Source organism: Montipora foliosa, chromosome 3, assembly GCF_036669935.1.
Source record: "Montipora foliosa isolate CH-2021 chromosome 3, ASM3666993v2, whole genome shotgun sequence".
Classification (NCBI taxonomy): domain Eukaryota; kingdom Metazoa; phylum Cnidaria; class Anthozoa; order Scleractinia; family Acroporidae; genus Montipora; species Montipora foliosa.
Window position 1 is genome coordinate 1,134,435 of NC_090871.1, and position 12,500 is coordinate 1,146,934.

General features: G+C 39.2%; 2 protein-coding genes across 2 annotated transcripts in view; one reads left to right on the forward strand and one right to left on the reverse strand.

Annotated features, from left to right (window-relative positions):
• The window catches only part of LOC137996410 (protein OSCP1-like), a 17,389-nt gene extending 13,656 nt beyond the window's left edge, over nucleotides 1–3,733 (forward strand). The window contains exons 10-13 of the mRNA XM_068841791.1: nucleotides 56–98; nucleotides 261–324; nucleotides 1,058–1,121; nucleotides 3,409–3,733. Of these exons, the coding sequence (XP_068697892.1) occupies nucleotides 56–98; nucleotides 261–324; nucleotides 1,058–1,121; nucleotides 3,409–3,452 (215 nt within the window). The 3' untranslated portion in view covers nucleotides 3,453–3,733. The remainder of the gene's footprint in view (nucleotides 1–55; nucleotides 99–260; nucleotides 325–1,057; nucleotides 1,122–3,408) is intronic.
• A 3,124-nt stretch (nucleotides 3,734–6,857) lies between these two features.
• Nucleotides 6,858–10,360, reverse strand: LOC137996411 (globin-like). The gene is made up of 3 exons (XM_068841792.1): nucleotides 10,060–10,360; nucleotides 7,603–7,819; nucleotides 6,858–7,136 (listed from the first exon to the last, which is right to left on the reverse strand). Exons 1-3 carry the CDS (start codon nucleotides 10,239–10,241, stop codon nucleotides 6,993–6,995), a joined length of 543 nt encoding a protein of 180 aa, XP_068697893.1. The 5' UTR covers nucleotides 10,242–10,360; the 3' UTR covers nucleotides 6,858–6,992.
• Nucleotides 10,361–12,500: the final 2,140 nt, after the last annotated feature.

The window sequence follows — 12,500 nt, forward strand, 5'->3', positions numbered from 1 at the left end:
AACTCTTGTGGACCAATAGTGACTTATTTTTTGCATATTTTGTTTTTTCCTGCAGGTCAATTTAGATTAAACCTTTTTAGTACAGATGAAGAAGAGGAGTAAGTTATTCAAGAAAAAAAATTGATGAGATAAAATGTTTCCAAAATCAATGATATGGTATTGTAAAATTGCTTGACCTATTGCAATCATGCACAGTTATTTTTGGACAAGCTTTTTTGTTATAAGACCTTATTGTATTGTTTCTCATTTTCTCTTTGTAGACAAGCTGCTGTTCAGGCCCGGAAAGAATCTCCCCACAGAGTTATCGAAATTGATGCTACTAAGGCAAGCTTACTTCTTTTTAATTTCATTACAGCTGCTAGCTTTGAACAAGTCATTCATCTTGAAGTGCCTCCTGGAGTTTTGGAAAACACATGTACCTTCCACCCAACACTGTTTGTTTTTTTAATAATACACATGGAAAAAATTCTCCATTGTTGGCTAAGAGACATGTTAACAAACCAAGTATTCTGATTGGTCAATAATCAAAAAAGTCTCAGATGGCCAATCAATCAATGTACGCGGTCGTTTCTCTGATCAATCACGATACATGTAATCTCATTTCGTAAATTTTTCATGTATATTATTAATAGGTAATCACATGATTTTTCTCGTGCAATTTGGAATAGATAAGCGCGAGTATGTTTTTTTCGAAGACTACAAATTAAACTCGCCCGGTGCTCGTGCTTATTATTCCAATGCACTCGAAATCATGTGATTACCCATACTAATACGATGCGAGTGTACACTATCTATGAGTCAATGAGTTAGTGCTGTTAACCAAACCATAAAATGAAAGCTAAAATTTCAGAATCACTGAAATGAGGGCTTAGGCTTAATCAATAAATTATTGTTATATTGACTGTGAGTGTCATTGACTCCTTGATTTGACTCAAAAAACATGGGACCTCATACGACGCACCTTACTGGAGTTTCTTGCAGCTTCGATGTTTATCTGTGTAAATTAATATTGCTTTTCCTCTTGACTCTAACAACTATTTTTTTTTCTCACGCTTAGAAAGCTCAGCGGAAGGAACTGACAAATTTAATGGATGAATTTTCAATCGAAGAAAGCGATGACCGTAAGTTGCAGTCAGTTAATTTGCATGATCATTCATCGTTGCAGCAAACAAAAGGTTTACAGTTGAAGAAGAATAGAAAGTAGCTACCAAAAGGGGACTTGGCTTCTTGCGTTTACCCGGGCTTTTCACAGGCGACGTGCAGCAATACATATATCTTATTAGATGTTTTGGTGTGTAGTATCGCGGAGTATTTTTACGAGTTGTGGTGTATTTTGACTCGCCCTAGCGGGCTCGTCAAAATACAAACAACGAGTACTACACGCCAAAACGTCTAATAAGCTATTTATTATCCAACTTTTCGCACTAAATTTTTAGCAAATGAATTGTAAAGAACCGAGAACGTGTGAGAGATTTGTGCGTGAGGGGCAACGTCAGCAACGAAACTAGTGAAACCGGTTCTCTACTGTACAATGACTAAGTATACAAATAACTAACTGTACAATATCGTGGAATATTTGTACTCGTTTCATGCGTTTTTTGTACAGTAACTTTATAGTGGAAGTACACTTAGCTATCAAGCTAGTTTACAGGTACTCCACTGTTAACAAGGTGAAAGTAACAATTGGCAAACTTGACAGAAACATATTAAGAACCCCAACTGGCGGGAGGCAACCAGTTGGCTATTTACAAAGCGTGGTAGAGTTGAATCCGGGACAACCGGAAACAAATCCAAACCAGAGGTTATAACGGGATTTGAACCCGGAGCAGCCGCGTGCAAACCCAACGCCCTAACCACTGGACCACACTGCCTCCTCAACTAATACAACTGTAACTAATACAAATGAATGAAGGGGTAGTTTCTAAAGAAACTGTGGTGCTGCGTCGGTGGGGAAGTAGTATACAAAAATTTGGTTTTATCAACGGAGTTGATAATGTAAATTGGCCACCGTACAGAGATTCTAAAAGCTCACGTTTCGAGCGTTAGCCCTTCGTCAGAGCTCTGACGAAGGGCTAACGCTCGAAACGTCAGCTTTTAGAATCTCTGTACGGTGGCCAATTTACATTATCAACTCCGTTGATAAAACCAAATTTTTGTAACTAATACAGTTGGATAATAAATACAATACATACTTAATTGACCACTCCCCATGGGGGCTTTTCAGGGCCACAATCAGCAACTGTTAAGAATCCCAACTGGCCGGCGGCAAACCAGTTGGCTATTTGCAAGTGCGGCCCAGAAATTGAACCACAGACACCCCAAGCTCAGTGTGAGGATGGCCTTCAAAATTTTCATAAGGATTTGTATGAGAATCCCGATAAAAGGCTTAAGAAGATAATTATATGAAAAAATTCTCAATTCAAAAGCCTAACCTCATTGCCATTGTGGGTAAAATGCCCTTGGGATTTTATTGTAACCGCTGACAACCGAGAAATTGTAAGATGGCTCAAATCGCGTCGGATCTGGAAAATTGGCAATAAGGTTACCGTTAGGCTTTGTAATTGAGAATTTTTTCATGTAATTATCTTCTTAAGCGTTTTATGGGGATTCCCATACAAATCTTTATACTCTTGTAGGCCATCCTCACACTGAGATTGGGGCGCTTGTGGTCGAACCAGGGACTACCAGGAATAAATAGGCCATTTCCGAGTTCTTGCCTGGCTCCTCTTCAAAGCGAGGCTAAGTGCGAAGTTTTTGTTATTAAAATTAGTAGTCATTCTTATGTAAAGTAGAACTAATTACCATCACAAACCTTCGCACTTAGACTCGCTTTGAAGAGGAGGTAGACATGAACTCGGAAATGTCCTATTCAACGATTGGTCAGAACAGGTCTCCAGATCTCAAGGCAAGCGTCCCAACCACGGGGCCACACTCCCTCCACACACAGGACAGAAGCGAAAGCCCTTCGTCAGTACTGCATCTCCGTGTAACACGACTCTTTAATAGCTTTTCTAAAATTTTGCGGACCTTTTAAATCCTATTAGGCCTAAACAACCTTGAACATTAAAAGAGCTTTGAAAATTTTGTCCTCAATAGGCCATTTTACAGTTGTTTGCGTAGCGACCTAGCCTGTGAATGGCTGCGAGGCTGCCGGTGACCTTGCATTGATACAGCCCCCACTGCTTTTATCATGTAAATTGTGTTGTTGTAACGCTAATTAGTCCATATAAACATTACAAAAGCATGAAGGTTTGTATCAAAACAGGATCACCGGCAGCCTCGCTTGCATTCTTAGGCTAGGTAACTTAGCTACAACTGTAAAATGGTCTATTTCCACTTGAATTCGACTGCTCCGGTAAATAGACTTTTAGCCACTCACCACGACTTTTTAACTTTCGTTTGTCTCAGGTGAAAAAGGCGATGATTTGTTGGACTTGATGGATCAAGCTTAATATCTCCTTTTCTTTCGCAAGAAGATTACTGTGGAATTATCGTTTGTAAATAGATCCTCCTGCAATTTATTTATCCTTCGCTTTCCTTGATCGTAGAATCCAGTATACTCTTCAACATTTTTCAGCCTTTTGTTTGTGTCTCAGAAGAGAAAAAATGCTTATTAAGTTCTAGCTATAATTTTATTTATCATATTTAATTTAGGGAATTCTTTAGCAAATTTAAAATCTCACAATAACGGATGTAAAATTTAACATTCATTACATGTCATTCTCAAATACCACCCCTAGTTACGTTTGTGCATAGAGGGGGACTATACTCCTAACTTAGATCTTTGAGTCAATTACTGCTGCGCCAATCCCTCCTTTTCTGGGCAACTGCAGGGTATTTGCACGCCTTTCCATTCCCGAGGGTTGTCCCGGAAATCTGGACATCAGGCATTTTCCTATCCCGGGCTGCCAGTAAGCCTTTGACATGCGCTTTATCTGTCTATTCAAAAACCAAAATGGACGATTTTTGTGGGAAGGAGGCTCTTCAAGGATTCTTCAAACCTTCTCTTTTTTTTTTTTTTTTTTTTTTTTTTTTTTTTGGGGGGGGGGGGTGAGGTTTGAAGTTAACTTTGTTTCTATTCGTTATTGCTTAGAGCTTAACCGTTAACGACAGCAAGGTTAAGCGAAAACGATGCCACGTATAGTATAAATTGTCACAACCTTAAGTGTTCCATTACCGTTTACATCGTTTTCGGACAACGTGGGCAGTGGATTATTGTGTAGGTGAGCTGGCAGGATGATGACCTATTGATGTAAAGTCAGAGAATAAGATTCACTGAATCGTTTTTTTATCGAAATCTTCAAATATTGTCTTTCCGCGATTTTTTGTTGATTTTTTAGATGACAGTTAAATCTCTTAAACTATAGATGCAACACGCGTGCAGCACGCTTTTATCCCTCTTTAATATGTTTTTTCTGACGTTCGTTGTCCTTGCCCTCTACTTTCGTTCCTACAGAGGGGAGGGGTGGGGTGAGGGGAAATTTGGCATCCCAAGCTATCCCCTCCGTACGGGTTTAAGTTGCCTTTAAAAAATGGCCAATTCCCGGTATTATCCCAGGATGGAGCGGAGGGAAAGTGCGCAGCTGGGATTGATTGACACATTACTTGTGGTGCCTTTTTGAAGAAACTAGCTTGTGTAATCGATCAAGTAATTTCAGTACTTTCTGTAGAGCAAGAGTTTTCGAGTAGTAGACACGAAACCTATAATTGTTTATGAGATTAGTCTTCTTGTCCCTCAAGTTAAGGCAGTTAATCGAATCATTCGCTTGACTTAATAATAGTGATAATAATAATAATAATAATAAAAATAATAATAATAATAATAATAATAATTTATTTCAAATAAACATTAAAAAAAAGTTTACAGTAAAATTTGAAATAGGAAGACCTTGAGGTTATCCCTATAATGGTCTCCTGCGCCATCGAATTTTTCACGTACAACTATGTAAAATTAAATTTCTAATTATAAAATTTCTACTTAGAAAGTATTAAAATATTAAAAACCGTTTAAAAGAGTTACGAGTGCTCGCGCGTCCTTAGGATTTGCATGCTCTTAAAAAGAGCAAATCACAATCGTTCATTTTCTTCACTTCACTGATCCAGTCATAAGATACTTAACCCCTACATTGTACGACGTGAACTAGAGGAATAATCGTGAACTTCTTACTATAGCGCAAAGTTATATTTTTACAAGTAATCGCACGGGTTCCTCGTAAAAGTAAGGTTTAATTTCACGGACTTTTAAAAGTTTTGATAAAAAATGGGGTTAGGGGTAGGGCAATTTCAACACTTTGAAAACTTGTTTATAATATATAGGGCCAAATTTTACAAGCCGTTCAATGAGTTAAAATTCAAAGAGTCGTCAATTTTTTTTACTGCCGCCCATTTCTTAAAAACGGAAAGCAACAAATTTGAACTTTTCCTAGTATTTTCATTTTTCGATGGCAGTTTTCAACTTATCATCTCTTCGTCAACAAAAGCGAAACGCGAGTAAGCTGAGTCAGCCATCCACCAATTTTTTAAAATCGAAACCAAGCAATGAACTAGCCAATAGGATCTCGTATTAAGGATAAAGCCCTCGTTGATTGACCAATCTAAATTGTTCCTAACCTAACATGATCATTTCACGTTGTTGTTTTGCGGAGGACGTGAAAGAAATAAACTAAAACACGTTCCGTGCAAGCAGCACGACTACTTTTCTCCTTCAACCAATAATATTCTTGCTTCGTAGAGTTGCAATAGCGGTTAACGTTGCTCAAATTCCGAATTCTCGAACAGCGTGACAGTGACGTCACCTTCGATTTCGCTTGAGGAAGACTGCCAACGAAGCTAGGTTGGTCCATTCTTTTTCTCCTTTGTGAGATTGAAGCACGAAAGACTGACATGTACGGAGCCCCATTAGGGACACACATCATTTTTATTTGCTGCCACTTTTAGTGCTACTTTTGGTGCTACTTTTAGTGTCACTTTCAGGTATGTATCGCAGGCTCACCGATTGCATCGTCTTCGTTGCACTTTGGTTCTGGTCTGGTTCACTTTCACTTTGACGGCAACTTTATACGAATTTAAGTATGAAGATTTCCTTAACAGTTCTATTGGCAGCTATTTTTACAACTTCAAAGGCAGTGGTTCCAAATTATTCACTGGCAATCAGAGGCAACGCGGCTCTTGCTCGAGACGAAGTAATACAAACCTACTACAAGCCGACTGAAACCTTCCAACTACACGCATTTAATCACTTGTCACCCGCCCGGTGACAAGAAGGGTGTTATCAAATGATAAGCTATTAGGCTCCTCGGTACAAACTCCTCAAAAACAGCTCTATCTCGATTCAAAGCCCGCCTTGAAGAGCGAGACTGCCCTAAGCATTTTATCGAGAAAACTCTATCTGAGGTCAATTTTTCTGGAAGACAGTCGGCACTTAAACAAAAAGTCAAAACCATCGGGAAAATTCTACCATTTGTTACAACATACAACACAGCAGTGTCAAATCTTCAAGAAATCCTGACGCGTAACTGGAGTTTTATTCAAAACCAGCAATTTCTGGCTAACATATTCAAGAAAACCTTCTTTAATATCATATTAAGAGAGGTAAATCTCTCAAGGACATGCTCGTTAAAGCAAAACTGTGAATTGAAGGCTTCAGGATTATCTGCAACCACAAACCCACAAAAGGGAGACCGTGCAGGTCTGTCAAATTCTTTCAAATACCTTCGAAACGTCGCCACGAGTTTTTCCTTTCCTGACTCCACGAGGAGTCGAAGAGCCCGCGATACGGATGATTAAAAGTGGCACTAAAAGTAGCACTAAAAGTGGCACTGAAAGTAACAGTAAAAGTGGCAGCAAAATAAAAATGATGTGTGTGGCTTATGTGGGTCCGTAGACATGAACCGAAAGTTTACTTTAATTTACTTCATGACTAGAGTGCCAGTGTTGGTTTTTATGACGCGACGGTCATACGGCCGCAATCACAGCGCATGTTCATTTGTGCTTTATCCTGTCGAGTTGATTCCCGTCAACATGATGGAAGCCACGACATCAAAAAGTAGTCCCCAGCTGTCCTCGGCTTCGGAACTCCAAATGGATGACGAGAATTCCTTCATGCTGTCCAAGACTGCCAACTTTAACTTTCTGAACTGTGGTTAAATACATGAATTAGAACTTTTAAAATACGTCAGTTCACTTTCACTTTCGCGTTTCGCTGTGGAAATATGACACTTCTCGCGGGAAAAAGCTGTTATAAAAATAAATGTACTCGGGAAAGGGTTGACCCAAGAAATAAGTGTACATAGAGGTTCCATTTGATGGGCTTCCTGGTTTCGAACAGTTTTAGTCCCCAGACACCTGCCTCGCTGCGGATTATTGAATATGTCAGATGGCATCATGCAATATCAAGTTTTAATTCCTTTTGTTTTATCGGTGTCATCGACCGTTCTCGGCTTCCAGCTTCCAACAGGTTCAATATGAAACCCGATTCTCTAATTGTATTGGTGTCCCCGTTCCAGATTTCCTTCGGCCCAATTTTTCTCGCCCTAGTTTCCGTGCGGATGGCTGCTTCCTGTTAGCAGTTTATTGTGTTACTGGAATGTTCGTCCTGCTTACCTGAGACTTGGTTGGTTTAATCCTCAGATCGGCGTGCCTTCTCCCAAGCTCAAATAAATATCGTTGAAAGGTCTCCACATCGTCTAGGGAAGAGACAGTTTTTTCAAGGGCTGCCACCAGTCGCTTGACGTGAACATTTCTCTTGTTTACTTTATGCAGTGGGATGTCTTTAAATTCAGGAAACAATGATTTAAATGTGGGGTACTCTGTCAGAAATCTTAAGAAAAGAGGCAATAGCATATAATACATTAACAGTGCCTGGCATCACTGGTTTTGTAATTATGATTTTCCCGCGTAGTTTGTGATCAAAGGCCGTTGTTATACTAGAGGTGCAGAAGTCGTACTTCTGGACGACTTTGGAAATTTCTTTATTAATTTGTCTTTAAGCAGGGATCACGCACGCGGTGCACCATGGTTAAGAAATATGGTAACCCATCGGTAACCCATTTTTGGTTATTACGTTATCGTACGACCTTCCGTCCGTAAGTTAAACTTTTTATGTAAGCCTACACGCGAAATTTCGCACTGCTAAGGGAGAGAGAGCGAGAAAACGCAGTATGCAGGCGGCGACTAAGCGATCCTCAAATAGACCAATATCAGAAACTCATAAGGGTTGAAACGTGTAACGTGCGTTCACAGCCTCCGAAGATTCAGTGCGAACTGATTGGTTGAATGTTTCAGTGCTAAGTATCATATTTGGAAACCCCTTGCTTTTGTTGTTCCAAGTATGGTACTTAGCAAAGTAAATATTCAGAAGCTTGTTTCCCAGCACACAAAAGGCCGTTACACGTTTCAACCCTTATGGGTTTCTGCTAATATATGATAACGAGCAGGCCGGACTGGTCGTATATATCATATATATCATATGTTTATTTACCCTCGGATTTTAGAATAGCTTAGAATATAATAGCTTTGTGTAGCAGGTATCTCCGAGAATTTACCCTCCCAACCTTGATCAATATACCACGGCCGGGAAGACAGACCACAACACGGGGAACTCCCGCGGGACACGCTTTTGTGGAATGTTTTTGAAGCCGTTAAAAAAAACTCGCAGCACGTGTTTTATCGGGTATAAAAACACGAGGCTGCTGCTCGTTTTTTTAAACGTTACGTACTGCGGACGTCAAGCGAGGCAATTGGATGGGTTCTTTTACGTCCCACGCTTTTGTGGAATGTTTTTGAAGCCGTTAAAAAAACTCGCAGCACGTGTTTTATCGGGTCTAAAAACACGAGGCGTAGCTATGCCTCGTTCTTTTAAGCTTTTTTAGACTCGATAAAACACTGCTGCTCGTTTTTTAAACGTTACGTAATGCGGACGTCAGGCGATAGCCAGTATCAAAAATACGATAATAATCTTTGTTCATCCTTCCAAAATTTTGCGTAAGTATTGTTTCCAATTTCTCTTGGGACCATTGTAAGTCCCAAGAGAAAATAAAAAGGAAAGGTAATGCAAAATTTTGGGGGGACAAACAAAGAGTATGATTGTTTTTTTTGATACTGGCTTATTTATTTTAATGTGTCTTTTAGTTCGTTACGTAATTGTCCAGTATAAAGACGGGTGAGAGAGACGGCATCAAACGATTTATAAGTTAATGCTTCTCTCGATCGCTCGTTTTTTTCAGGACGAATAAAGTGACAAAGTCAGTTAAAGTCACATTGTAACAAATTGCCTAAAGTCGTTCAGACGAACGCTTTCTTTGTCTTGTGTGATATATAAATGGCCAATTTAAATGAACGATTGACTATCTGCGTAATAAGTGAAAAATGCATCAGGACAATTATGATGGCGTTGTCTCTTCAGTATTTATTTCATGATGAATGTTTCAGTAGGCTATTTTTGTCATGACAGTAATTCGCTTCCTGACATTATGGTTGCCGTCGCATTCGGAGAGTTAACGCTAGTGTTAAATCAAGTTCCATTGTTCACTGTTTCCCTAGGGATTCAAAACACCAGTGAGTTGACACTACAGAAGTGTAAACACAAGTGTTATACTGTGTTTCTCCCAAGTGTGACGGCTGCCATTGTCATTACATCAAAAGCTTGTTCTCTTGGACATTTCATTTCCAAATTAGTTTTGTCCGGCGCAAAAAAGTGCATCGTTCTAAAACAAGAAAAATTAAATTGCTTTTCCAACGGAGATCTCTCCTCGCGATAATTTATTTTAGCCTTCACCAGTTTATAACCAATTCCATCATATCTTGAAAATGAGTTTAAAAAAAGGCAACAACTTTTAAAGGGAAATTATTCAAAGATGGTTATGGCTTAGCTGACCAGTGCAGCTATTGATATCTCAGCATCAGATTTTTCACGGGTAGAAAAATCTGACAACGATTCTGAAAAAAACTAGTCAACTTAACCGTGATTTCTACAATTGTAGTTCCAAAAAGTCGAATGTATGAAAACATTCGGCAACATCAGGTTGAATAGTGCGCTCACAATTAAATAAAATGGCTTACCTTACATAAACATTTACTCCGAAGTCTTTTTTGTTGGGTTCAATGACCTTCCACGTCTCTCGTACTATTGTTTTTTGCTCAGTCGACAAAGGAATAATCGTTTCCCCTGTGGATCCGAGCGAGTCAGGATTTGCGGCGATAGCCACGGTGTTTCCAGAAACGTGAGAGTTGCTGCAACCCATTTTTACGCTGATGCCCGCAGGCAATTCGTGAACACGGTTCAATTGAAGGGATACTTGCCATTAGACGGCTTCAGCCTAATGCTTAGCTTATTAAAAATTCAAGCAGGTGATAAGTTCTGACCGACATATATCTTACATATTTGCCACTGTTGAACGTTTTCCCTTAAGCATTCACGATTGGTTAATTATTGCCGATAATCAAACAAAACAAATTAGAACCGAATTTTAATTAAAAGCGTTGAAAACATAGTTTCTTTCAGTCTTTCTTGAGGACTCTTACTGAGACCAACAGTGTTTCTGAGCTATCACCGCTGGCTAAGGAAATAGTGTACTCAGGTTCTTCTCAAGCTGCTGAACAATGTGAAACGAGCAATTGGTCCTCACATTTACATCTTTGAACCTAGGCTCTATAAACTAGGACATTTCCACATTCGTCATCTATAACATTCATTAAAAGGGAACGACAAACTGTCTCAGCTAATAGTTTAGTGACAGGTGTTTTGACAATCCAACCGAAAGTCAACTGATGGGTATCAGGCTGGTCGTGAAGCTGATTGGATACCAGAAACGTGATGTTATTGGTTGTTCGTCAAATCATAGTTAATTGACAAACTGGTTATGAAACGTTAAAACCTTCAAAAGCGAGAACAATGTTGTCGCAATCGATGATGAATTGACATGCATTGAGTACAAAAATTGATTGTATTAAAAGCTATTTTGTTCACTTTTCATGCTTTGTTGGTCTATGAATATGCAGATTAAGTAACTGAAACATTTTGCATATCGACTAGGCATTTTATAGTAGCTATTCTCGGTTTTCACATGACGTCACGACCGCCATGTTGGTGCCCCTAAACAAAGAAAAGGCGGCCATGTTGGTGCCCCGACCAAATCCTCCGGGAATTTAACTCTATTATTATGCAAACGCTTCCATTTGTTTTCGTTGAAAAACATGGCTGTTGATCACGTGAGTGAAAACCAGCAACACATTTTGGGGAGAATCGTTTAAAACCCTTTTGTCCTATTTGTTCAGTAATGAAGGTATCACACTATACTTCTGACTGTTATCTTGTTGCTAATAATTTTATTAAATACCAGTAGTCTTTTCTTGCTGGATAGCCAAACAGCGTGACCCCTCAACGTGTACAACACGGGGTATTGCCGAACGGTCACCCATCCAGATATAACGGAGTTTAAGATCTGCGACACGGCGGTAACGAAAACGTAATTTCAAATTGCAATTTCAGGTTAATAAATCTTTTTCGTCATTATGTCGGCTTGTCTAACTTCTAAAAACTAGTGTAACTTTCCAGGAACTGAATTAGGAGGTGCGGTGTTGAAGCTACGACAGAAAATTCAAATTCGCTGCCTTGTGTTCAGGTTCTCTGAAAAACTTGAGAATTGGTAATTTCACGTCGTAGATTTGTAGAAAACGTGAAAGAAATGTACAAAAATGAAAAATGCACATGCAGAGCTTGCAAAGCTATTGTTTTTGGTCATTAAATATGCATAATTTGTGACGTTTTCGTTGCCGCCGCGTCGTGGATCTTTAACTCCCTAATAGGCCATTTCCGAATTCTGGCCTGCCTCATCTTCAAAGCGAGTCTAAGTGCGAAGTTTTTGTTATGAAAATTAGTTTTCATTCATATGTAAAGTAGAACTAATTACCACCACAAAACCTTTGCACTTAGACTCGCTTTGAAGAGGAGGCAGGCTTGAACTCGGAAATGGCCAATTTTTACCTGCTTCCCTTGGGCAAGCCGTAAAAACTATAACACGAGATCGAGGTTATTTGTGCCAGAACGAGATGACGTCCAAAAGCATCACGATCGATACCAGAGGGACTGGTATGGGTATCCATCCCCGCTAAATTCAAACTTGTTGTTCTTAAACCCAAACCTTGGGTGGACTTTCATATATCGGACCAGACTGACGGAAGACAAAAGAACCATTGTTATTCTGATTAGGCCTTGTTGATTAGGTATTTTTATGTTCTGCTTGATCTTTTGTTTATGCCATTGGCAATTCAAACATTCAATTGGTCAATTCAAACATTCAAATTCGTCAATTCAAACATTCAATTTGGCAATTCAAACATTCAATTCGGCAATTCAGACTTTCAATTCGGCAGTTCAAACATTCAATTCGGCAATTCAAACACCAAATTGAATGTTCAATTCGTCAATCAAACATTCAATTCAGTGTTTGAATTGCCGAATTGAATGTTTAAATTGCCAAATTGAATGTATGAATTGATCA